The 26,187-nt window shown below is 46.2% G+C and overlaps 1 protein-coding gene across 2 annotated transcripts in view; it reads right to left on the bottom strand.

The window, feature by feature from the left end:
• PSD3 (pleckstrin and Sec7 domain containing 3) overlaps positions 1-26,187 on the bottom strand; it is a 611,013-nt gene that overhangs the window by 518,252 nt on the left and 66,574 nt on the right. Inside the window, exon 1 of one of the 2 annotated variants that reach the window (XM_062199434.1) lies at positions 1,657-1,726. The exons of the other annotated variant lie outside the window; for it this stretch is intronic. Coding sequence (XP_062055418.1) covers positions 1,657-1,677 — 21 coding nt within the window. The 5' untranslated portion in view covers positions 1,678-1,726. Of the gene's footprint in view, positions 1-1,656; positions 1,727-26,187 lie in introns of those variants that run through there. 2 annotated transcript variants of the gene reach the window in all.

The raw sequence follows: 26,187 nt of genomic DNA, 5'->3' as shown, positions 1-26,187 counted from the left end.
TGGAACAAGTGATGTGCGGACTCTCCTATGGAGGAGGAGTGAGGCTGGTTGACCAGGAAGAAGCTCCTGGCTCCTGACTTCAGATCCGTTCAGCTCCTGCCATGGGGCCATTGGGGGAGTGAACCAGCAGATAAAAGACTGACACACCTCTCTCTCTCTGTAACCTGTCTTCCAAATAGTCTTAAAAAAAGAAAAAAACGAACAAAAAACAAACCACCTCAGGACAAATGGAGAGGCTGTATTCAAGGTGAAAATATTTCTTCTGTTACCCCTGGGAAACCAACGACCTGTGCACTTGGCCCAGATGGTGGGGGAGGATGCCCTACAGGCAGAACACTGGCAATAGTGGTGATTCCAGATTACCCCAGCCACATTCACACAAAAGCAACAGACTTTGGCCACCAGATGATTTCTCATATTCACCTTGTCTGCATTCATATCTAAAAATCAGGAAGGTTCATCATCCATCACTCACCTCTTAATCCAACCCAAATTCAAGGATGCCTGTTCTCATGCGTGCCCAGGGACAACAAGACCCCCGCCCAAGGGCTGAAGCCAAATCACAAACACATTTTCATGTTCCCACGGTTTTTGCCTCAACACCTCTTAAGCCTGAGATTAATCCACCACCATACAAGTGTCTCAGTTTATGAATAACGCATGACAAATCTCCCCAGAATTTCCACAGGGGATTTAGAAAAGAAAGGATGGAAAAGTGCATCCTGGAAAAAAAAAGAAGGAAAGCGCACCGCCTTTCTTCCAGCAGGGAACATCCTTGCCCCCACAGCTCTCACGACGGCCTGCGAACCCCTCCCGTGCACGGTCCAGCTCCGCCGCCGCCCACACCCGTGCGAGTGGTCCTCCCTCGTGGGGTCCTGGTCCGTCCCGCCCGAGGGCAGCTCCCCACATCAGCAAGTCCTTTCCCTCCCTCCCTGCCTGGCCACCCGGCTGCTGCTCAGCCCTTCCCGCGCCTGTGGCTCAGAATCCCGCTCTGGAGTTTCCGGGAGCCCCCCTCTCCCTGCGCTCTACACCTGGCCCCCACCACTCATCACCGGTGCTTCTGGGGCGGAAACCCAGGATCCCGCCGTCGGGCGCCGGGAAACGAAATCGGGGCGCCCACTGCGCCCCCTGGCCTAGCCAGGCCACACCTGGATGCGGCGACCCACAGGCTCTCCAACCTGCGGCGGCCCGGATTCGAGATAAAAGACCTGGGGACATCGCCGGCCAGGACGCGCGGCCGCACACCGCGGAGACGGTTAAATGTCCGTCAAACAGGACCTGCACGTCCTTAAAAGCGCCCGGGAACGCGACCTCCCGTACCCTCCCCTTCCCGTGTGCTCGCCCGACCCAAGTTTGTTTTGTTTCTGTTTCCTCCTTGACAGAAACGCCAGAAGGGCAGCAGGCTGGACACCCGAAGCGCCCCCGGGCTCCTCGCGAGCGCTCGGCGCTGAGGTGAATCCCAACACCCCGCCGCCCCAACATCGCAAAGTTGCCCCTGGCCGGTTCCCCGCCCCGAAACACACACACACACACACGCACAGCGAGCGAGCGCGGAGAGGACGAGTGGCCGGGACCTAACGTGAGGCACGAACGCAAGCCGACCTGGGGGACCGAACTGCCACAGAGCACCGCGCCCCGCGCGTCCCCGAGCCTCACCGCGGCGCTCCTCCCTTCCATCTCCCATGGCCCACGCCGGCCGCCGCGCCGGGGTCCGGCCGCCTCTGCTGCGGGCGCCTCGGGGCGCGGGCGCGCGTGCGGGCGGCCGGCGCAGCGCGCTCTTTTGTCGGGCTCCCGGGACGGCTGGGCGGCGGCGGCGGCGCGCACCCTGGCGGAGGCTGCGGAGCCCGCGGGGCCGCCCGCCCGGCCCCCAGCAACGTCAAAGCGCAGGCGGAGGCCGGGCGGGGGCGGGGCCCGGGCGGGGCGGGGCCCTGGGAGGGGGCGGGGCCCGGGCGGGGGCGGGAGGGAGGCGTGGGCGGCCCCGCCCCCGCCCCGCGCCCGCGCCCTCCGCCGCCTCCCGCATCCGAGGCGGAAACCTGCCTGTTGCTTTGTCTTCTTCCCTCACAGTTTTCCCACCCTGAGAAAAGTGAGCGGTGCCTTGCGCTGCTCTTGCCCCCCTCAGAGAGCGCCACGAAGAGGAGCCGCGAGTCGGGCGCCGTCCCGCCGGTCCCGGGGTCCCGGCAGCCGAGCAGGGGCGCCTGGGGGCCGGCCCGCGGCCGGCCAGCCTCTCCGAGGGCCTCCTCTCCCCCCGGCGCCCGCGGCCGCCGAGGTCGGGTCCGGGACTGCCTGGCGGGGAAAAGTTAGTGACGAGGGACGATGGCTGCCTGGCGGGCTGGCTTTTCGACCCGAACCGCCACAGACCCAGACCTTGCGTCTCCGCTTGGTACGTGCCGCGGAGAAGAGGGCCAGCAAGGCGCCCCCTCCGGAGAAGAGAGAGGGAGGCCCCCCGAAAACCACCCCGGTTCACCTGTGAGGTCGGCGCAGGGAGCAGCGCCCCGCCTTCGCGCAGCGCAGCGCCCAGGGAGAGCCCCTGTGCTGTCCCGGCTTGATGGTCACGACCCTGCTTTTAGGAGCCCGCCTAGAGAGTTGGGTCCCCCGGGGACACAGGGAGCCAGCCCGAGAGGTCAGCGCGGCTGCCCGGTGAGTGGAGCAAGGGTGCCGCAAGGCTGCGGGAGCACTGGCTTCTGCCCCCATCCACACCCACCGCCAGCCCCGGGGCGCCGCGGGGGGAACCAGAGAGAGTGCCTTATGCAAATCCATGCCAACTTCTGAGAACCACCGCGGTCCAGCTCCCCCGTGGGCAGCCCATGGGTCTGCAGCGCTGCAGCTCCTAAATTTCCCGTTTATGGACCCCCGCGCCCCAGCCCTTACATACACAGCCCACAGAGACGGGCCCCGTGCACCTAGTCCCAATAAACCTCTGCCTTCCTTGAACCTTGTGGTCCGGGGATTTTGTTGGCAAAGAGTCAAGGAAAGACTGAGTATAAATTACAGTTGTACCCTGCGGAGTGCCCTGAGGGTGGCTTTCACATGGAAAATTAGTCAACTCACACGCCCAGACACAAGTATTCACGTAGGAGGCAGGGTGGACCTAGTGTTATCTGAGCTTGCGAGTTAAGGGAGCTGGGGCCATCTTTGTGGCCCATGAGTGTCTGTGCAAGTCTGCAGGGGAAAGTGGCCAAAGGGTCTGGGTGCCTGCAGCCCCGAGGGAGACACAGATGGAACGTGTGGCTCCTGACTTCCGCCTGGCCCAACACTGACCATTGCAGCCAACCTGGGAATGAACCTGGGAATGAAAGATACCTCTCTCTCTTTTTCCACACCGACTCCCTCCCCCATAACTCTGACCTCTGACTTTTCAAAATAAATACCATAATTTTAAAAAGAGAATTAACCAAACAAGTGTAACTTGAATTTCTATTTTCTCAATTAGAAAGTAGGGATGTTTCCTCACAGAACCGTTACTAGTATGATAACTATGGAAAGTTTCGTAGTGAGCATTCAATAAAGGGGCATTTCCCCAAAGTTCAAAGTTTAGTTTGCCTTTTTTTTCCCTCCCTGATTCCAAAATGTTTTAGGTTTTCTTCAAACCTGATCACACAGGGATAAGTGTGGTGGCGTAGCAGGTCAACCTAGTACCTGAGATGCCCTGTTTCCCATATCAGATTGCCCAGGATTGAATTCCACCTCCACTCCCTGTTAATGCACATGGGAGGCAACAGATGATGGCCCAAATACCAGGGTTCCTGCAACCTGCCTGGGAGACCAGAATGGACTTACCCGCTCCTGGCTTAGGCCTGGTCAAGGTATTTGGGGAATGAAACAGTAGATAAGAGATATCTCTTTCTCTTTCTTCCTCTCACATTAAATAAATAAACTAAAAAAAATACTTTTTAGGCCAGTGCGGTGGCTCACTTGGCTAATCCTCCGCCTGCGGTGCTGGCATCCCATATGGGCGCCAGCTACTAGTCCCGGCTGCTCCTCTTCCAGTCCAGCTCTCTGATGTGGCCTGGGAAGGCAGTGGAGGATGGCCCAAGTGCTTGGGCACGTTGGGAGACCAGGAGAAGCACCTGGCTCCTGGCTCTGGCCGTAGCGGCCATTTGGGGGTGAACCAACGGAAGGAAGACCTTTCTCTCTGTCTCTCTGTCTCACTAACTCTATCTGTAAATATATATATATATACATACATACATATATGTATATAAACACTGATTACACATGTTCGGAGTCATTCACTTTTCACATTGTAAGTAATCAAAGATACATTTGTTAGAGGTTCTGCTTAGCATAAATTAACCAGTGTTCCAAGACAGGATGGAAACAAGACTCGACTCAAAAAATCATGCCAAGCCCCGTCCCATCCCACCGTATAAACCACGTATCCATTTGTCAGGTGGCAACTATATGTCACCCCACCTAATGCCCCTCCTAATTCCTAGCCAATTAGAAGCAAAAAGGTCCTGAAATCTAAAGACAGAATACCTCTTTCAGCATCGTTGGACCTATCCCAGTGCCACACGTGCTCAGAAAAGCCCAGTACAACTGATATATGATCTCCCTAGGGAGAAAGTAGTAAGAACACCACCATTTTCAGTGTAAATATGTGCAAACGAGGAAACCACGCCCATGCAGAAGACCGTGCTGGGTGCCAACTGAAGTGCTGTGTGCCAACTTCACTGCCATGTGCCAAAGGGGATGAGCCAGAGAATGAGAGGGGGCAGCCACTCCCCCCGACCTGATGAAAAATCCTGTTTCAGCAGGCTTTGTGGCATAGCGAGTTATGCTGCCAGCACCCAATATCAGAGTGCGGGTTTGAGTTCTGATTTCTCCCTTCCGGTCCAGCTTCCTGATCCAACTTCCTGCTAATGAGCATCCTGGGAGACAGTAGGTGATGGCCCAAGTACCTGAGTCCTTGCTATCCATGTGGGAGACCTGGATGGAGTGCCAGATTCCTGACTGTGACCCTACCTAGCACTGACTGTTGTGAGCACTTGGGGGGTGAACCCATGCATGGAAGATCTCTCAGTGTCACATTCTCTGTCATTCCACCTTTAAATTAAATAATTAGAAAAATAAATTTTAAAAAATAAAACCTCTATTGAACTCCTCTTGGGGAACCAATTAGTACAGCCTCTTCCTGCTATGCTGTTCTCTTGTGCTTGAAAAGAAGGCCCCTATAAATTTTGGGTGTATTGTTGTATGTTGGCCTCAGCAATTTCTATTGCAAGTGAGTCAAAGAAGTTCAGGTCAGTAATATTAAATTTACTAAGTTGATATAGTCCAAAGCAAATCAAATAAATGGTGACATTTCATTTAGGTGCATGTATGTTGGATTTAACTATTTTTTTTTAAGATTAATTAATTTATTTGAAAAGCAGAGTTACAGAATGAGAGAGGGAGAGACAGAGAGAGAGGTCTGCCATCCACTGGTTCGCTCCCCAAATGGCTGCAATAGCCAAAGCTGGGTGGATACAAAGCCAAGAGCCAGGAGCTTCCTCCTCAGGGTCTCCCACATGGGTAGAGGGACATAAGCACTTGGGCCACCTTCCACTGCCCTCCCAGGCCATTAGAAGAGAGCTAGATGGAAGAGAGGCTGCCAGGACATGAACCAGCACCCATAGAGAATGCGAAGATTTAACTACTACACCACGGCCCTGGCCCCTGGGTGTAACTATTTTGTTAGGTTTTTAGGAATACTGAAAATAGAGTAAGAATCCCCATTTCTCTTATACTAGTCCCCAAAGATCTTAGGGGCCCAGCTCAAATGGTCACACTTGTGCTCTGGATCCATGTCAGAAGACACAACCTCCACCTTGGTAAAAGGAGGAAGGACCCAGACCAGCTTGTCAGCAACAGTGCTGAAGGGGGGCTTGAGCTGCTGGCTATCTATCCACACCACATTCCTCTCTTACCCTGCCATACACCCTAGCATGTGTAGTTTTGAAAGAAGGAAAAAGTATACAATAGGCAAAATGTTAGACACTGGAGGTCAAAGGAAGAAATGAAAAGGAAGAGGAAATTCTATTAGGTATACTTCATGCAGGTGGTTAATCCTGACCGTTTCTGAAAGTCACTGAAAAGCCCAGAGTATGGAATTCTTCTTTGTTTATTGGCACAAAACTGAATACTTGTCTGGAATGAAAAAGAAAATTTCAAGTTCAAATTTCTAAAATCTGACATCCCATAAACATCACCAAATTCAGAAAATCAGATATTTTTATTAACTCTCTACATAGCTTGGTTAATTAACTTGCTAAAACACAATAACAATAGTTTTTCTTGGATGTTTCATCAATTTACCCCATATCATCTCTTTAGAATGATTTTTTAACTCATGTATCACAAAACTCACCCATTTAAAGTATAAAATTCAGTGATTTTTGCCGGCGCCGTGGCTCACTAGACTAATCCTCCGCCCGTGGCACTGGCACACCGGGTTCTAGTCCCGGTCAGGGCGCTGGATTCTGTCCCAGTTGCTCCTCTTCCAGTCCAGCTCTCTGCTGTGGCCCAGGAGTGCAGTGGAGGATGGCCCAAGTGCTTGGGCCCTGCACCAGCATGGGAGACCAGGAGAAGCATCTGGCTCCTGGCTTTGGATCAGCGTGGTGCGCAGGTAGCAGCGTGCCGGCTGCAGTGGCCATTGGCGGGTGAACCCACGGAAAAGGAAGACCTTTCTCTCTGTCTCTCTCTCACTGTCCACTCTGCCTGTCAGCAAAAAAAAAAGGTATCTTAATCCACTGTTGGTGGGAATGTAAACTGGTAAAGCCACTATGGAAGACAATATGGAGATACCTCAAAAATCTAATATACACCTACCATATGACCCAGCCATCCCACCCCTAGGAATTCAGCATATGAAAGAGTTACCTGCACCCCAATGCTTATTGCAGCTTGATTCAAAATAGCTAAGATATGGAATCAACCCAAATGCCTATCAACTGAAGAATGGATAAAGAAATTATGGGATAAGTATACTATGGAATACTACTCAGCAGTTAAAAAAATGAAATCCTGTCATTTGCAACAAAATGGATGAAACTAGAAAACATCATACTTAGTGAAATAAGCCAGTCCCAAGAGGACAAATACCATATGTTCTCTCTGATTTGTGATAACTAATAGAGCACCTATAAGGTAATCTATAGAAAAGAAATTAACACTTAGAGATGCAATGACTTTGAACAGCTCTTGTCTTGACTGTTCAGAAACAGTTTTTTTTCCATACAATTTGTTGAACACTTTACTTAGTATAGAGTTAATCATATGTATATAAAGTTAATTGAAAATAGATCTTAGTAAAAAATAAGAATGGGAATAGGATAGGGAGGAAGAAGAGGGGTGGCAGTGTGCTTGGGTAGGTGGGTACAGTGGAAAGAATCACTATCTTCCTAAAGTTGTGTTTATAAAATGCATGAAGTTTGTATTCCTTAAATAAAAAGTTTCTTAGGAAAAATAAAAAAAAAAGATTTGGGGCTGAACCACAAAAATAATGGAGTTGCATTAACTGAACTGGGGAAGGCTGTGGGAAAAGCAGGATTGGGGATAAGAGAACAGGCCCTCTTTTTGGGGCACGTTAGGGGTCTTAGGGACCCCACAGAAGTGCGGAGCAAGCTGTTGGATATATGAAACCAGAAGTCAGGGGAGGAGTAGGTGCTGGAGCCATACACTTGGAGGTTGGAATAGAGACAGTATTTACACTCATGAAACTGAGTGAGATAACACAGGAGTGGGTGGCAAACAGAAGAGTCCAACACTATCCAAGAAGCTAGGGAGATGCTTAGGGGCAAACCCAGGAGCACGGAAAGAGCATTCAGTGAAGTAGGAGGAAAACAAATGAATGTTTCTTAATGAGATGCTTTCAGATTATTTTTATATGAAAAACTTTCCTCTCTAAAATTTCCAATTAGCAGTTTCTGTGTTTTTCTCTCTCCCTGTATCCTGCAATCATCACTTCTCTTTTTAATCATCATTATTTTTAAGAAGAATGGAGCAGATAGTGTTATATACATGTAATGCTAGCAATATCTCACTTTCTCTCTCAAACTATTTTTATGCCTGACATAGTGTTGCTAATATCTGTTCACATCTTTGTAAAAATAATCATTCCTGCAATTAACTAAAAAGAAAGATTTAGTTAACACTTGTTTCCAAGGTGATAGAAATTGCTGATTTTGTTTATTTTTTGTTACAAAAGAAACTACCAACCACAGCTTCTTGGGTTTGTAATCAGAAAGTCTAATGAAATCTGAATACAATACCAACATCAGGATGTTGAATAAGTTCCCTTCCTGGCTGACCAAAATTGGCTTCCACAATCCCTTCACTCAGAGGGAGAATCTGTCCCCTGCATTAAACGAAACTTGGTAGGGCCAGAAGTGACTCAGCGCACTTGTAGGTCTGGTAGACAATGTCCGTTCAGCAATTAAACTATGCAGTACTGAGTCCAGACTCAACTTGTCATTAAATTTTTGGCCTGCTTCAGCTAGATGTGTGCAGCAGCAGAGCGACAGTGTGTGAGGTCCTCTGCTCCTGTTTCTCAGCCCTCGGGACGCGAGGGACACCTGCCCTTCCTCCGACTCTGTTGGATAGACCTCAAGAAGATAAACTTCCCCAGGTGGGCTACATCTGGTTCACAAGCTACGCTGACATCCCCCTTCCCTCAGCAGCTCTGGGCCTGCTGGCTGATCCCAACTACGCAGCAGAGGCGCTCCTGCTCCCTCCCCAAAGCAGTGTGCTTTTTCCTTAAATATCCTCGCTGAAGTGCAGGTTTGTCTCACAATCACTTTGTCTCCCCAGTGGAGCCTTAGAAAGCTCCATTCCACCATCCTCTTACACGTCTTAGCTTGAGAGAGTCACACTATTTTTTTTCTCACTGCAAATATAAATGCACACAGGAAAGAGACCTAAGGAATTGCCTGCATTGTAAGTTCAAGTGCTTGAAGGTGATCATTCTAAAAAATAACTCCACGTGTGTCTACCCCAGTGCCCCATAACCACATTGTGAATACTGGGGCCCTTTATGTCTCCTGTTCCTCACACCTAAGCTACCCAATTCCATAGCTCCTAGCTCCAGGTAGCCATTACATTTAAATTGCTTGAAAGAAAATTGAATTAAAATTCCAGTTTCTCAGTCTCACTAGCTACATAGCCAGTGTTCAGTAGCCACAGGTGGCTAATGGTTGCTGTGTTTAGCCAATGCTGAGTCTGCATGTTTCTCTTGCCACTGAGAATTCTATTGGGCACACTGTTTGGCACACAGGAGGCACTGAAAAAGCAACAAATGAAAATTTGGTCTGAAGGGCACATGTGATTGCATTGTTTTATTTCTCAAAGAATTTAAAGCTTTTATGTATAGCACAGACATCCCTGACTTAAAATGGCTCAACTGGCAATTTTTCAACTTTATGATAGTGTGGAAGCAATGTACATTCACTAGAAATCAAACTTCGAGTTTTGAATTTGGGTCTTTTCTTGGGCTAGCAACACGTAGCACGATCCCTGCTGGAGGTGCCGAGCAGGGACAGCAGCCTTGGCTCACACTCAACCCTGAGATCGGGAGGGGAAACAGAGGTCTCTCTGCAGTGTGTATGTTGCTTAGCTACGGTGTTGAGTAGATTAGGTATATTAAGTGCATTTTTGACTTTCTACTTATGATGGACTTATCAAGAGTGGAGGATCATCCGAGCTGCATATTGATTCAACCACTCAACTCTAAGCCCAGGTCTTTGTTCCAGTGCATAACTGTGGGTGCTCTGCATTGTCAGGCTGCAAAACCCACCTGCATCTCCCTACCTCACCAGAAGATGCTTTGCCATCCAAATGATTCCTGACAACATTGGAGCGCAAAGTCCCTATTTCCCCTCAAATAACAAAAAGTCCCTACTTCCCTAAAAAAAAATCACTTTTTCAGAATTATTCAAGGAATGAAAACAAATGGTTTCATAAGCAGTCTTTTATCAAAGGGGGATTCCATGGAAAACTTTTTTTTTTTTTTCTGAAATAAGCATTTAACTGTAATTTTTCCCCCATGATCGAAATGACCTATGAAAATTACCAAGGCCTGCATATGTTCATGTGGTGAAAGTACCTGGGAACGTCTCCAAGAGAATAGCTTAGCAACTGCACCACTGTTCACTGAGTGACCGGGGAGACAAGCACAGTTCTCTCAGGGGCCTCCAGCTTCCTGAACCACAGTCAAGAGACAGAAAATGCCCCACCTCACTCACTGTCTAACTGTGCTATAATAAGAAATATATCTGGTCTGAGTCCTGGTTCCTGGCACAAGGCTCCTAAAACCCTTGAAATTTCCTGAGCCATAGGAGTGTTTCCCCCTCCCACCATAAAAGAGTCCCTTGCAATCACATCTGAGCTCATGTTAGTGAGGCAGCTCAGAGTGGGTCCCTCAGGATGGGACTGGGTACCAGAAAGACCAAATGATTACAGGGTTGGCACACAGCCCCACCCGCTGACCTCCAGGGAGGATCAGGGATCTAGACAGAGAGCTGTGCACACACTCTTTGTAAATGAGATTTGATGAGTTTAAGCTTTGGTGATTACACGGAAGTGTTGGGAGAGCAGGGCCTGAGGACGGGGCACAGAAACTTCTGGACCCACCTCTTAACCATACCTTGCCCTGCACACCTTGGCTCCAGTGTAGCCCAGTGCTGGTGGCTGATCCAGTCGATAAACCTAAGTGGAGTGCCTTCCTGAGCTCTGTGAGTCATTCTAGCAAATACTTAAACCTGGGGAGGGGGTTTTGGGAGCCTGCAATCTATGCCTGCTTGGTTGTAAGTACAGGCGACGTCTGAAGTGAGGGCAGTCTTATGGAACTGAGTCCCCTAACGTGTAGGATCTGACACCAACCGCAGGAAATAACATCAGAGTTGAACTGGACTGATGGGCACCCGGTAACAACCAGTTCTCCAGAGAACTGGAGAATTCCTTGGTGAGGATCCACACATTCTGTGTCAGGAGTGTGTGAAGAAAGAAACAGTTTTCTTTTATTGCCGAGTTCCTTGCATTCTATGAATGGAGAAGATTGGCTTTCCAGTTTGCCCAGCTCCAGCACCCTGGGATTTAAAGAGCTTTTCAATTAAAAGTAGTCTTTGTTTTCATGTTCCTCACAGTTTTTCTGGCAAGCCTTGAGCGACAATGACAAATCCCAGAAGCAGACTCTAGCCACTCGGAACTGTGCCTCCTAGAAACTCAGCCCAGGCAGAGCGCTCCCGGAGGCTGCGGGCTCACCTTATTGACTTACTTCCCTTCGATCTCCAGCTCTGGGCTTGCTGCCTAGCTGGGAGGAGGGGTTCAGCAACATTCCCGGCATGAATGAATGAGTGAATGCAGATTCCCTGGAGAATTCCTTTGATTTCAGTGGCTCTAAAGAGAGCAAAGTTGGTGAATACTGTCAATAAAGTAGGTAGGAGGACTTCCAATACAGTTCTCATCGTAAAACACATGTCTGTAAATTTAAAGTGTTCATGCGAGGAAGGAAATCTATCAGATCTCTCCTCACTCCCCCAGGAATTCTCGTTCAGGACGTATGCTGAGGTGTCTCTCAGAGATGACAAACTCCTAGGCTGAAATCTGGCAGCCTGGCATTTTTTGTTTTGTTCTGTTATTAGATTTACTTATTGAGTTTGAAAGAGAGAGGGAGAAATGAGATAAACAGGGATCTTCCATCTACTGGTTCACTTCCCACACGGCCACAGCTACCAGCAGCACTGGGCTACGCTGGAGCCAGGTGCTTCTTCCAGGTCTCCTATGTGTGTGGCAGGGGCCCAAACACTTGAGCTGTCTTCTGCTGCTTTTTCCAGGCCATTAGCAGGGAGCTGAATTAGAAAAGGACAGCTGGACACCAAATGGCACCCATATGGGATACCAGCATTGCAGGCGGCAGCTTTATCCGCTCTGCCACAATGCCAGCCCCAGCCTGCTGCTTTTTGAATCACTTCACTTCTAAGTTCTGTGAGCCAAGTTCTTTGGTCTTTTGACTTGTATTAACCTACACTTGAGAACCCCAGAGAAAAGTGAAAGCTTTTTCTTTTCTTTTTTTTTTTAATTTTTTTAAAATTTTTTATTTTTTGACAGGCAGAGTGGACAGTGAGAGAGAGAGAGAAAGGTCTTCCTTTGCCATTGGTTCATCCTCCAATGGCCGCCGCGGTTGGCGCGCTGCGGCCGGCGCACTGCGCTGATCCGATGGCAGGAGCCAGGTGCTTCTCCTGGTCTCCCATGGGGTGCAGGGCCCAAGGACTTGGGCCATCCTCCACTGCACTCCCTGGCCACAGCAGAGAGCTGGCCTGGAAGAGGGGCAACCGGGACAGAATCCGGTGCCCCGACCGGGACTAGAACCCGGTGTGCCGGCGCCGCAAGGCGGAGGATTAGCCTAGTGAGCCGCGGCGCCGGCCGAAAGCTTTTTATTTTCAAAATCAGCTTTCCTAGGGGCCAGTGCTGAGGTGTGGCGGGTTAAGCCTCTGTCTGCAGCACCAGTATTCCATGTAGGCACTGGTTTGAGTCCCGGCTGCTCCACTTCCAATCCAGCTCCCTGCTAATGTTATTGGGAAAGCAGCAGAGGATGGCCTGAGTGCTTCGGTCCCTGCACCCATGTGGAAGACCTGAAGGAAGCTCCTGGCCCCTGGCTTCGCCACTACTGTCATTTGAAGAGTGAAATAGCAGATGGCAGATCTTTCTCTCTCTCCATCTTATCCAAACTCTGAAATCTGAAATGCTGCAAAATCCAGAACTTTTTCAACGCTGTACATGATGCTACAAATGGAAAATTCCACACCATGAAACTTGGTACACAATGTTATTTAAAACATTGTGTAAATGACCTTCAGATTGTGTGTATAAGGTGTATATGAAACACAAATTAGTTCTGTGTTTAGATTTGGGTTACATCCTAGGATATCTCTTCTTTTTAAGATTTATTTATTTGAAAGGCATAGTTAGAGAGAGAGAGAGAGAGAGAGAGAAAGAGAGATCTTCCATCCGTGGGCTCACTCCCTAAATGGTTGCAACTGCCAAGACTGTGCCAGACTGAAACCAGGAGCCAGAAGCTTCTTCCAGGTCTTCCATGTGGGTGGCAGGGGCCCAAGCACTTGGGCCACCCTCTGCTGCTTTCCCAGGAGCACTAACGGGGAGTTGGATCAGAAGTGGAGCATCCAGGACATAAGCCAGCACCTTAATGGGATGCTGGTGCTGCAGGCTATGGCTTAACCTGCTGTGCCACAGCTCTGGCCCTCCTAGGATATCTCATTATGTGTATACAAATAGTTCAAAACCTGAAAACTCCACAATCCCAAACACTTACTATTCTAAGCATTTCAGATAAGGCCCCAGTTCGCTCTTTATTATTGAGTGATGTTCTATTATCTATTTGATAGTTGGTGGCAAGTATCTAAAAGTTGTGTCCCACTTTCAGCTTTTACAAATAAAATGCTGTTAACATCCACATTTAATTTGTGTGTGTGTGAGTGTGTGTATGTACGTGGTATTTCTTAGATTAAAAACCCTGGAGTGATAGTTCTGGGTCATCTGGTTAATGTATACTTAACTTTATTTGCTTAAAAATTTGCCAGGGGTGGGCATTTAACCTAATGGTTGAGAAGCCTGTGTCAGTATACCTGGTTCTAGTCTCAGCTCTGATTCCTGAGGCCAGCTTCCTGCTAATGCAGACCCTGGGAGGCAGGGGTGGTGGCTCAAGTGACTGGGTTCCTGCCCCCCACCTGGGAGACCAGGGCTTCATTCCCAGTTCCTGGTTTTGACCTGGCCCAGCTCTTATCATGAACTAACAGATGGTATCAGGCCGGCGCCGTGGCTCAACAGGCTAATCCTCTGCCTTGCGGCGCCGGCACACCGGGTTCTAGTCCCGGTCGGGGCACCGATCCTGTCCCGGTTGCCCCTCTTCCAGGCCAGCTCTCTGCTGTGGCCAGGGAGTGCAGTGGAGGATGGCCCAAGTGTTTGGGCTCTGCACCCCAGGGGAGACCAGGAGAAGCACCTGGCTCCTGCCATCGGATCAGCGCGGTGCGCCGGCCGCAGCGCGCTACCGCGGCGGCCATTGGAGGGTGAACCAACGGCAAAAGGAAGACCTTTCTCTCTGTCTCTCTCTCACTGTCCACTCTGCCTGTCAAAAATAAAAAAATAAAATAAAATAAAAAAAACAGATGGTATCTATCGTGCCCCCTCCCCTACCTTTCAAATAAATAAGTGAACAATTTTTAAAAAATCTACCAGTTTTCTGAAATGAGTTTCTACTATTTTGCATTTCCATCTACAATGTCTGAGTTTCAAGGTTCCACATTGTGGTCTGCATCTGGTATTTGTCAGTTAAAAAAAAAAAGCAAGCAAAAAAAAAAAAAAAGCAAGCAAAAAAACTTGAGCTTCTCCAGTGTATAGTGGCAGCTCCTTGCGGTTTCACTGATATTTCTTAAGGTAAGTGATATCCAGCATTCTTTCATATGTTTGTTTTCAATTTACCCATCTTCTTTTGTAAAGCACCTGTTTCGATCTTTTACCCACTTTTTAAAAATAGATTTTTGTCTTATTACCGAGTTATAAGAATTTTTTACAGATCCTGGATGTAAGTCCTCTGTCAGATGTTCATATTTCCTGTCATTCTCTTGCCTTTTCAGTTTCAGCAATATCTTTGAAGAACAAAAGTTTTTCATTTAAGTGAAGTTCAACTTACTATTTTCCTCTTTTATGGTTTGTATTCTTCTGTTTCCTATCTGAGAAATCTTTGCCTAATGTAATGTCACAAAGATTTTCTCCCATGTTTACTTCTAGAAGCTTTTTGGTGTTTGTTTGAGCTTTTATGTTAACACCTATGAGACATAACCAGCTAATATTTATATATGGTATGGTTTAGGGTACAGGTTCCTTTATTCCCATATGATATCCAGATGTTCCAACTTCATTCTTAAAAAAATCATCCTTTTGGGTTGGCATTGTGGCGTAGTGGGTAAAGCTGCCTCTTGTGATACTGGCATCCCATTTGGTCACCTTTTTGAGACTGGGCTGCACCACTTCTGATCCAGCTACCTGCTGATGGCCTGGGAAAGTAGCAGAAGATGGCTCAAGTGCTTGGGCCCCTGCACCCACGTGGGGGACTGGGAAGAATGTCCTGGCTCCTGCCTTCAGGTTGGCCCAGCTCCAGCCAATGTGGACATTCAGGGAGTGAACAAGCAGATGTGAGATTTCTCACTCTGTCTCTACCTCCATCTCTCTGTAATTCTGTCATTCAAATAAATAAATAAGTCTTTTTGAAAAGTCATCATTTAATCACATATTTAAAATCAATTGTCTATATGTGTGTGGGTCTGTTTTGAATTCTCTTTGATTCTATTAATTAATATGTCTATAATAATACACAATTTTGATTGTTAGTTTATAGTAAATCTTGAGATAGAGTAGTAAAACTAAATCAATTTTATTCATTTTCAAAACTACTTTGACTCCTCTGGGTTCTTTGTATTTCCATATAAATTTAAGAATGAACTTGTTTATTTCTCTTAAAATGCCTACTAGGATTTTGATTGGGATTCAGTTGAATCTATAGATCAATTCAGAGGGAAATAACAATCTCAACAAATAGTGTTCTGAAACATGAACATACATAAGCATATGTAAATATATACACAAAATTAACATATTTCATTAAGCACATGTATTTGCACATACTTTAAGTTTATGCACAAGCATTTCATGCTTTTTGATGCTATTATAATTGGTATTATTTTCTTAATTGTAATGTCTTAGATTTTGCTATTATAAAGACAAATTTTATTTCATATATTGATCTTCAACCCTGTGACCTTTCTAAACTCACTTATTACATCACATCTCATGTTTAAGTAAAATCACTAAGATTGTAAGAACAGCTGAACATGAACTTCGTGAACAAAGGCAGTTCTATGGTCTCTTAGGAGCCTTTCGCATTGGTCAGGATCTGGAGTATAATACTGAATAGAAGTAACTAGAACATACTTCCTTGCCAAGTTTCTGATCTTGAGAGAAAACATTTAGTCTTTCAATATTAAGTGCAATGCTAGCTGTAAGGCTTGGGTGCGTGTCTTTTCTCAGGTTGAGGAAGTTCCCATCCATTCTTAGTTTGCTGGAATTGTTCATCATGAATGAGTGCTGGATGTTGCTAAATGCTTCCTCTGCAACTACTGATATAGCCATGTGAGTTTTCAATGCTGAATTTTGATGAATCACCATGACTGATTTTCAAATATCAAATTAATCTTACATTCCTGAGTTGAGCCCTATTTGGTCCTAACACATTGTTGTATTAGTCTGCTCAGGCAGCCATTACAGAGTACTGCAGACTGGGTGGTTTAAACAATAGAGCTTTATTTTCTGACAGTTCTGGAAGCTGGAAGTCGAAGATCAAGGAGCCATTGGGGCTGGGTTCTTCCTGGCTTGCGGACAACTGTGTTCTTACCCCGTGACCTTTCCTCCAGGCACTCACACTCTGGGTGGCTCTTCCTCTTATAATGACACCTGTCCTGCAGACTAGGGCCCCACTCCCACGGCCTCATTTAACCTTAAGTACCTCTTTAATGGCCTAATTTCTAAATTCAGTCATGTTAGGGGCTTCAACATGCAGATTGGTGGCAGGTGTGCATGTTGGCGGGCAAATGTGGAATTCATTCATTACACTCACCCATTTTATAAGTTGCTTGATCCAGTTAGCTGATTATTTTTACTATTATTACATTTATGTTTCTTTTTTTAAAAAGATTTATTGTATTTATTTGAAATAAAGAGTTACAGAGAGAGGCAGAGACAGAGAGAGAGGTCTTCCATCCGCTGGCTCACTCCCCAGATGGCCACAAGGGCTGGAGTTGAGCTGATCCGAAGCCAGGAGCCAGGAGCTTCTTCTGGGTCTCCCACGTGGGTGCAGTGGCCCAAGGACTTGAGCCATATTCCACTGCTTTCCCAGGCCATAGCAGAGAGCTGGATTGGAAGAGGAGCAGCCGGGACTAGAACTGGCGCCCATGTGGGATGCCGGTGCTTCAGATCAGGACTTTAATCTACCACAGCACCAGCCCCTAAGTTTCTTTTAAAGATTTATTTATTTATTCAAGAGGCAGAGTTAGAGAGAGAGAGAGAGAGGTCTTCTATTTGCTGGTTCACTCCTCAAATGGCCACAAGCTGGGCTGTTCCGATGCCAAGAGCCAGGAGATTCCTCTGGGTCTCCAACGTGGGTACAGGGGCCCAAGCCTTTGGGCCATCTTCTGCTGCTTTCCCAGGCCGTTAGCAGAGAGCTGGATTGGAAGTGGAGCAGCTAGGACTCAAACCAGCGCCCATATGGGATGCTTGCACTTCAGGAGGTGGCATCTTTCAGGTTTGGGAATCACAGTAATGCAGACCTCATAAAATGAGTTGGGAAGTGTTTTCTCCTACTTTGTAGAAGAGCTTGTGTAGAATCGATATTCTTTATTTCTTAAATGTTTGGCAACATTTACCTATGATGTCATCTGGATTTGAAGTTTTCTTGTGAGGAAGCTTTTTTTTTAATAAATTATGGATAAACAGATTTCAGGAAATCTATTTTTTCTCAAGAGAGTTTCTAAAGAGTTTGTCCATTTTGTTATTGGAATAAAGTTTTCCATAGTATTTCCGTATTTTTCTTTGTATGACAGTAGGATCTGTAGTATTGCTCATGTTGGATACTGCATCTTCCATCATTTCTTCCATCATTAGAAGACTGTCAATTTTATTGATCTCAAGGAATAGGCTATTGTTTTATTGATATTTTATATTTTTTTCTGATCCCTATTTTATTGATTTCTGTTCTTGTTATTGTTTCCATCTGTCTATTTACTTTGGATTTAATTTTCCTTTTTTTCTCCTAGCTCCTTAAGGTTGTAATTTAGGAAGGGTTTAGGACTACATCCAATGACAAAATGAATAGGGTAGATTATAAGCAAGTTTAGACTGTGGAAAAGAGAAAAGTAGGGCATTCAGGCAAAGACAGAGACCCAATATGTGACAGAAAGTATTTCCAGATTCTGCAAACCTGGGCCAGCGCTGTGGTGCAGCGGGAAAGGCCGCTGCAAACAATACTCCGACAGACACGCGCGCACACACACACAGATTAATGCATTGCTGACCTACTCGGCATTTATCCTCCTCATCTCTACATCAACTCAGTTTCTAACTCCTACCACTCTTTCCCATCTAAGTCTTCCAAACAGAAGACACTGATTAAGGTCACTGCCACCTTTGAGAGCCATTCTACCACTGTGCTTTTTCCGTAAGGTCCCTCTTCTTCCACTCATTGCTAAACAGGATGCCATGCTGTAGAAGGCCATAGCAGAAATAATCACATGTGTTCACCAAACCATTTCAATTTCCTCCTGGGCACAAAGGAACACTACATTTCCTAACTCAGACATATCTAAGTGAGACTTTATTACCAATTCTGGATGCCAGAATATCACCAGAATTAATATTATATATTAATTATATATTAATATATAAGTTGGCCCTTGAACAATCTAAGGTTGGAGTACCAACCCATGTACAGTGGAAACCCCATGTATGACTTTTGATTCCCTCCAAAAGTAACAGAAGGTGACCTCAAAATTATTACAGAAGCACTGCAGATACTACAGTTCATTTAATGCAGTTATAACTTAAAATAGTTGACCCTTGAGGGCTGATGTTCTGGCATAGTGGGTAAAGACATTGCCTATGGGTGCCGGTTTGTTTCCCTGCTGCTCCACTTCCTATCTACCTCCCTGATAAAGACCTGTGAAAAGCAGCAGAAGATGGCTTAAGTGCTTGGGCCTCTGCCACCTGTGTAGGAGACCTGGAAGAAGCTCTTGGCTCCTGGTGGCCATTGCAACCATCTGGAGAGTGGACCAGCAGATGGAAGAGCTCTCTCTCTCTGTCTCTCCCTTGCTCTGTGTACCTCTGACTTTCAAATAAATAAATAAATAAATTGACCATTGAACAATGTGGATTTGAACTGTTTGGGCCCTCTTATATGTGGACTTGTTTGTTTGTTTTTAGGATTTGTGACAAATTAAAAAAACTTGCAAACTGCATAGACTAGAAATGTTGGAAAAATTGAGAAAAACTTAATGTATATCATGAATGCATAAAACATATATAAATAATAACCTATATTATCTTTGATCACATCTATGATAAAAAGTTAAAACTTATCAAAATGTATACACACATTTACAAATCATATGTGGCAGCAGTTGAGAGAAATGAAAACAAAGGTGAAGACACAGTAGGGAATTCTGACTCTGTAGAGGGCTGGGGTAGGATGAGGGGTATGGGTAGGAGTTGGGGCTGGAATTGAGGTTGGGTCTGGGATTGGGGTTGGAGGTTGGAATTAGTGTTGGGGTAAAATCAACTGTGGCACACACAATACTACTGCAGTAGTTACATACTGAGATTGCAGTTGGCTCAAGAGTAGGAAGAATCTGCTTAAAATGCTCATGATCTCCATGGGAGCAGTTACCTCTCTAATACACCATATTTTGAAATAAAAGTGGTCTCTCTTGTTTCTTGCTATTTTCACCAGGTCTAGTACATGGAACACACAAAATATTGTTAGACATAGGTTATATGTCTTCAGCACAGCTTCAGGTCAACGCAGGCTATTCGTCATTATGTTTGAGGGAAGTCAAAAGTCATACTTGGATTTTTGGCTGGGCAGGGGCCAGTGCCTCTCACCCACTTCAAGGCCGGCAGCTATGTTCTCCAAGACAGTCTCACTGTTCTTACCCTTTCCACTGGAGGTGAACTAGATACTAGGTGTGGACCTCAGTGTCTTACTTGGTGCATCCTTGTGGTCATTCCCACACGGCCTCCGTGCAGCAGGCCTGTGCCTCCGACCAGTTAGGTAGCCAGACTTAAGGAAGGGACCGAGTCTGCATTTAGGCCCGGACATTTTGACTCCAGAGCACCCACTGCAACAACCACACCATCAGGTCCTCATGTCGCACCTAGACACACACCTGCCTCTTTATACCTTCCACATGCTCACCCTAGTCAGCATTCATGGTAGAGCATAGAACTTGCCTCTCACTTTGTTGAAAATACCCATATTGTTAGGAAAGAACTTCCAAAACTGTTAGCATTAAGAAAGAGGACTAGCTTAATGCTCTAAAGATTGTCATTTGGTGAAAATGTCACATAAATGTCACCAATAAAAAATAACAAAGCAGGGACTTAGCTTTGAATTCATTTTGTCAGTAAAACAACAATGTGAGTTTTAAGTTACTTAACAGATAGGAAGAGAACACAACTGACATTTTTTTTTTAAAAAATAAGATTGGTTTCTCCTTCCATTTTTGCCTGTCTTTGCCTTTGCTGCGGAAGGTGCTCACACCAGACGCACTAGCTCACTCTGCCTAAGCAGTGCTTCTAGCAAATGACTGATTCCAGGATGACTGTCTGTGAAAGGATTGATTGCTTTTCCTTTTTGCTGCCTATTTTGTTCTTCAGAGCCTAATTGTCTCTCTCTCGTTGAAGAACTGTTTCTCTGACACAGGAGAGACCCGTGCAGATGCAATGCTTCCAGGTAAACATCAGGACAATTTGGAAGCCCTCGTCTTTCCTTCGCTGTGCCCTTTCTCCCTTTAGACTGTTTACATCGGCCCTTTTACCCTCGCATGGTTACCTCCCTGGCGTTCGTTTTCTCATTTCCTTTTCCCTGGGATCCCTCCCAGCCTTGCTTTACACTGTTTTGTGGGTTCCTTCTGTTCTTAGCCAAGCATCACAGCGACAGCAGGAGCAGGTGCTCCAGGTAGCCCTGACACTGCAGTCCCACAACACACAGGGTCACAGCAGTTCCTGTGCAGAAGCCTAGAGTTGTTCCTCACACTGTGCGGTAAGAGAAAAATAAATTCAAATGAGAAAAATGCGAGAAGAATGATCCGTTGTTTAAAACCTGCCTGCTCAGGGAGAGAAGGCTTAAATGACAAGGTGAAGGTAAATATTTAGAGAAATGTGACTACAGATGGAGGGCATTCTGGATACTAAGGAAAATAATTTGTAATTTTAGAACACAATGAGTCACAGACTGAGACCATAAAAGCCAATTGAAGGAAATCTCTATGTGAAAAGGATCTAAGAGGTCTCAGAGGAAAACCTGGAGAGGCGGGATGGTAAAAGTGGTGGCTGTGCTTCCCAGAGTTAAGTCTGAAAGAGAGAAGTTTGCTCCATATAACACCATTTAACCAATAACATTCCTGCGTGTCCCCCAGAGGTCAAGCATCAAATCATAGCAGGAATCCAGTGTAGACAAGGTTGGAAGATTAAAGTAGAACTCCTCCACCCCACCCCCACCCTCGCCCTGCATAACTCATGGAATCAGGTGGACCTGGAAGTCAACCATTTCAACCCTACCCTCACAGCAGGAAGCTCTTTTATACTGTTTGTGACAGGTGGCTACCCGGTGTCTGCTTCATTACTCCCAGTGATGAGAAGTGAGTCATTGCCATGCCACTGAGGACAAATACTCCACTAATAAAGAGCTGACACTTTGGCATGGCTTATCAGCTACGAGGTGTAGACCTCATTGCTTTACTTGGTGGTGGTAATCTCTACCAATGCAATCTTTACATTGTTGTGGTAACCTCACACAGCCCTATGTAGCAGGACTGTGCTTTAGACCCATTGGGTAGCCAAAACTATGGAAGGGACCAAGTCTGGATTTAAACCCAGTCTTTGTGACTCCAGAACACTCACTGCAGCAACTATGGTATGAGGTCTTCATGTCACACTGAAACACCATTGCTCCTCTACAGCTTCCACATCTCTGCTGTGGGCTAGGTTAGGCTCAAACTCTTATTTCAGGCTCTTGCCGTCTACATAGAGAAGAATTCTAAGTACAGACGCAAACACGCCATGCAGTGTGATAATGTTTATTTACAGAGTGAGCAGAATGCACAAGAACATGAAGGCTTTATTTAGGAAGAGAGGGCCAGGAAGAGGAAAGAGGGACTTCCATACCCTGATTTCCCTGAGTCCATGAGGGGAGGGAGAGAGCAAGAGAAACCCTTTCCCTTTACCAAGCTTCTTATGAGCTTCCAAAAGAGGAATGGTTACCTAGTACTGCTCCCAGATCCCAGATAACAGGAGGTACATCCTGGGGAGGAGTCATCTGATCCATGGGGAAGGGGGAGGTGTGGCCTCCAGTTCATGAACTATCTATCTCCCTGAGTTTTCCCAACTCACGCCCACCCTGTTATGGACCCCAGAAGACCACAATACCCATTCCTCTTCCACTCCAATAAACTCCCATTCACTCAAAGATGGCTGCTGTGTCACCTCCCTACTCTTTCTCTGTAACTGTTCCCCTTGTAGACCAAACAATAGCAGGTCCTTCTGTTAATTCAGTGGCAAAAAATTTAAAGGCTTCTTTTATTCTGATGATTCGCTTCTAGAGTTGGGTGCCCAACAGCAAGCACAATAGATAAGCTAGAAACAGAGCAATAATAACAGATGGCATTTTCATTTTCAGCTACCAAATTAAGTAGAGGAAAATCTTTTATGGGTGACAAACATAAAAATGATCATTATAAATATTTGATATCACATGTATCCATATGTGCTTGCAAATCTTTTATTGCTAACATAGCAATTATCATTCTAAACACATCATTGTGCTACATAATAATGACTTATTACACAAACTGAATTATGTTTCAAGAGCTAAAAACAAATTTGATGGATGCAACTGTTCCTGTGTATCTCTATTTACTACCATGGCAACCAATTAAGATAGGTCTGTTTAATTAACTGTTGGTAGAGCACTGTGTAGACGAAAATGTCTATTAATAGATTCTCAGTGTTTAGTATTAATGCTGGTGTCATTATCATAAATGGTCAGATGTTATGGTCGGAATAGACCAATTTATTTTCCATTAATAGTAATAATGCACTCTGAATTAGGTAGATGGTTTTTAGAAACTTTCTTGCCTTTTTTTTCTTTTTCCATAACAAATTACCTATAAATTGTTCTATGCTTCTCTTGGCCAAATCTTAACCAACATTACAAACTCGGGCAGAAGAGATAATTGATGAGTGCTATGATAACCAAAGTTTGTGAAAAAAGGAATAGGAGCAGTTGTTTGGCCTAGCATCTAAGATGCTGGTTAAGAAACTCACATTCCATACCTGAGTTCCTGGGGAAAGCCCTGCCTCTAGCTCCTGACTCCAACTTCCCACTAATGCAGACTCTTGGCAGTGGTGGCAAAGACTCAAGCAACTGGGTTCTGGCCACCTACATGGGGTACCTGGATTGAGTTCCTAGTCCCAAGCTTTGGTCTGGCCCAGCCTTGGCCACTGTGGGCATTTGGGGAATGCACCTGTAGATGGGGGCTCTATCTCTTAAATAATGATGAAAAATAAATGAACCAAGAGACTGTTCTGATAGTTGTTGTAATGTTCTAGTACTGCTGGGCCTATTAGTTTCTTATTGCTGAAAGGAGGGTATAAAGATTACCAAGAGTGCAGAGCTGCAGGAATTGGCGACTCCGCCCACAAGTACTATTTGCAGTAATGGCATAAAATGTTGCTCATTGGAAGCCCTCCCTCCACCCCCCAAAGCCTGTCATCCTCCCATAACTCCACCCAGGGCTTATGCAGTCCAAATAAAAACAGCAGCTTGCCATGACCAGCTCCACAGCTTCCCCTCCAAGTCTGTGCTAGGCTGAAATGTCGGTGTCACCACCACTCCTTTTCTACTTTCTTCCTAATTTGGACCCTGAGAGGCAGTAGTGAAGGCTCAAGTAGTTGGGTTTCTGCCACCCACATGGGACACCTGCATTGCAGTCCTAGATCCTGGCTTTGGCTCCCTCACTGTTACCAGCACTGGGGGACTGAATACGTAGATGGCAGTACATGCTCTCTCTTGCTTTCCGTCTCTCACACACAATTTCTGTCTTTCTGTTTCTCAAATGCACAAAACATTTAAAATGCATATCAAAGGGGCTGGCATTAGGGTAGGTGGGTTAAGTCACCATTTGCAATTCTGGCATCCTGTATTGGAACGCTGGTTTGAGACTCAGCTTCTGAGCCAGTTTCCTGCTAATGCACCTGAGAAGGCAGTGCAGATAGCCTAAGAACTTGGGCCCCTGCCACCCATGTAAGAGACTAGGATGGAGTTCCTGGCTCCTGGCTTTGGCCTGGCCCAGCCATGTCTGTTGTGGCCATTCAGGGAGTGAATTAGTGGATGGAAGATTTCTCTGTCTCTCTCTGTCTCTTTTTGTCTCCCTGTCTCTCTCCTTCTCTCTACTTTCAAATAAATAAATATTTTAAAAAATGCATATTACTGAAAAATTCATGATTTTTTGTTGCAAAATAAACTCATACTAACTTGTTATAACTTTTTAAAAAGATTTATTTTATTTGTTTGAAAGGCAGAGTTACAGAGAGAGAGAGAGAGAGAGAGAGAGAGAGAGAGGTTTTCCATGCACTGGTTTATTCCCCAAATGGCAGCAATGACTGAGGCTGGATCAGGCTGAAGCCAGGAACCAGGAGCTTCTTTCAGGTCTCCCACATGGGTGCAGGGGCCCAAGGACTTGGGCCATCTTCTACTGATTTCCCGGGCACATTGGCAGGGAGGTGGATTGAAAGTGGATTACTGGCCGGCTCCGCAGCTCACTAGGCTAATCCTCTGCCTGCGGCGCTGGCACCCCAGGTTCTAGTCCCGGTCAGGGCGCCAGATTCTGTCCCAGTTGGTCCTCTTCCAGTCCAGCTCTCTGCTGTGGCCCAAGAAGGCAGTGGAGGATGGCCCAAGTCCTTGGGCCCTGCACCCGCATGGGAGACCAGGAGGAAGCACCTGGCTCCTGGCTTTGGATCGGCATAGCTCCAGCTGTAGCGGCCATTTGGAGGGTGAACCAACGGAAGGAAGACCTTTCTCTCTGTCTCTCTCTCTCTCACTGTCTAACTCTGCCTGTCATAAAAAAAAAAAAAAAAAAAGTGGATTAGCTAGGCCTTAAACCAGTGCCCGTATAGGAAGCCAGTGCTGCAGGCCGGGACCCTAACCTGCTAAGCCACAGTGCCAGCCCCTTATTAGCCCCTTATTATAAAATGTGTTAACATGGCCTGTGGTGGAATGAAAGGCCGTGCCAAGATGGTGCTGGAGTTACTCAGGAAATGGCTTCAGAACCCACCTGGCAAAGGAGCCTGCCTGGCAACAGGCAGTGATTGGTTACAGTATAAACCGCCCCTTGACCGGATTGGCTGCCTCGGCTATATAAGTTCTACACCAACTGAATTAAACGAGTCTGCAGGCTGCTCGCCTCTAGCCCGCTTTCACCTGACTCCCGGTGTCTGTGTGGTGACTCTGCGACTCTTGCTGCCACCACGCCCCTCCTCTCAGAACGAATCCACCTCAACAATGGTCTAGTTTGTGGTACTAAGAAACATAAGGCATCTGTTTGAACAGAGTCCCTTTCAGAGCAACATGAACTCTGCTAAAATTGAAACAAGAACAAACCATCACACTGATGGTACAGCTAAAGTGAAAGAATAATGAAATCAATGATGCTGTATGAAAAGTTTATGGGGAAATTTCCCAAAGAAATGAACAGTTTACAAATGGGGAACTTGAATTAAGAAGGGATGAGACCATGTAGGAAATGAAGATGCTGCATGAGACCACCCACATCCATTTGAAAGGAAACATTACCCTTGTTTGTCTACTAATTGAAGAGAACAGTGATGAATACCAGAAACAGAAACCAACACCAGAGACACCCCAATTTGATTGTTCCTTTTGTACAATTCTTACTAAAAAATTAAAGTAGTGCCAGCTTTCTACTATTGAGTGCCAAGGTCAGCTGCAGCCAAGAGCGGAGCTTTCAGTGGAAATGTCAACACGTAGCATCTAGATCCCGAAGCATTTCGTTGAAGAATTGGAACAGGAGATAAAACATGGCTTTACCTGTGTGCTCCTGAAGACAAAGCACAATCAAAGCCATGGCTACTAAGAGGCAGGTGGTCAAAGCAGAAGTACACCAGTCAAGAGCAAAGATCTTTTTGGCATGTTCCAGACCTTTTGCTTGCTGACTCTCTGGAGAGCCAAAGAAAAATAGCATCTGCTTATTAGGAGACTGTGTTGAGAGAGTTAGTCAAAGATTTACCAGAAAAAATCCTGAGAGAGTTCCCCTAGGAAGCCCTTCTCTACTATAGCAGTGTTTCTGGTCATTC

The sequence above is a fragment of the Lepus europaeus genome, chromosome 8, assembly GCF_033115175.1.
Source record: "Lepus europaeus isolate LE1 chromosome 8, mLepTim1.pri, whole genome shotgun sequence".
Taxonomy (NCBI): Eukaryota; Metazoa; Chordata; class Mammalia; order Lagomorpha; family Leporidae; genus Lepus; species Lepus europaeus.
The sequence above is the reverse complement of the archived record's forward strand: the minus strand, read 5'-3'. Positions and strand labels throughout refer to the sequence as shown.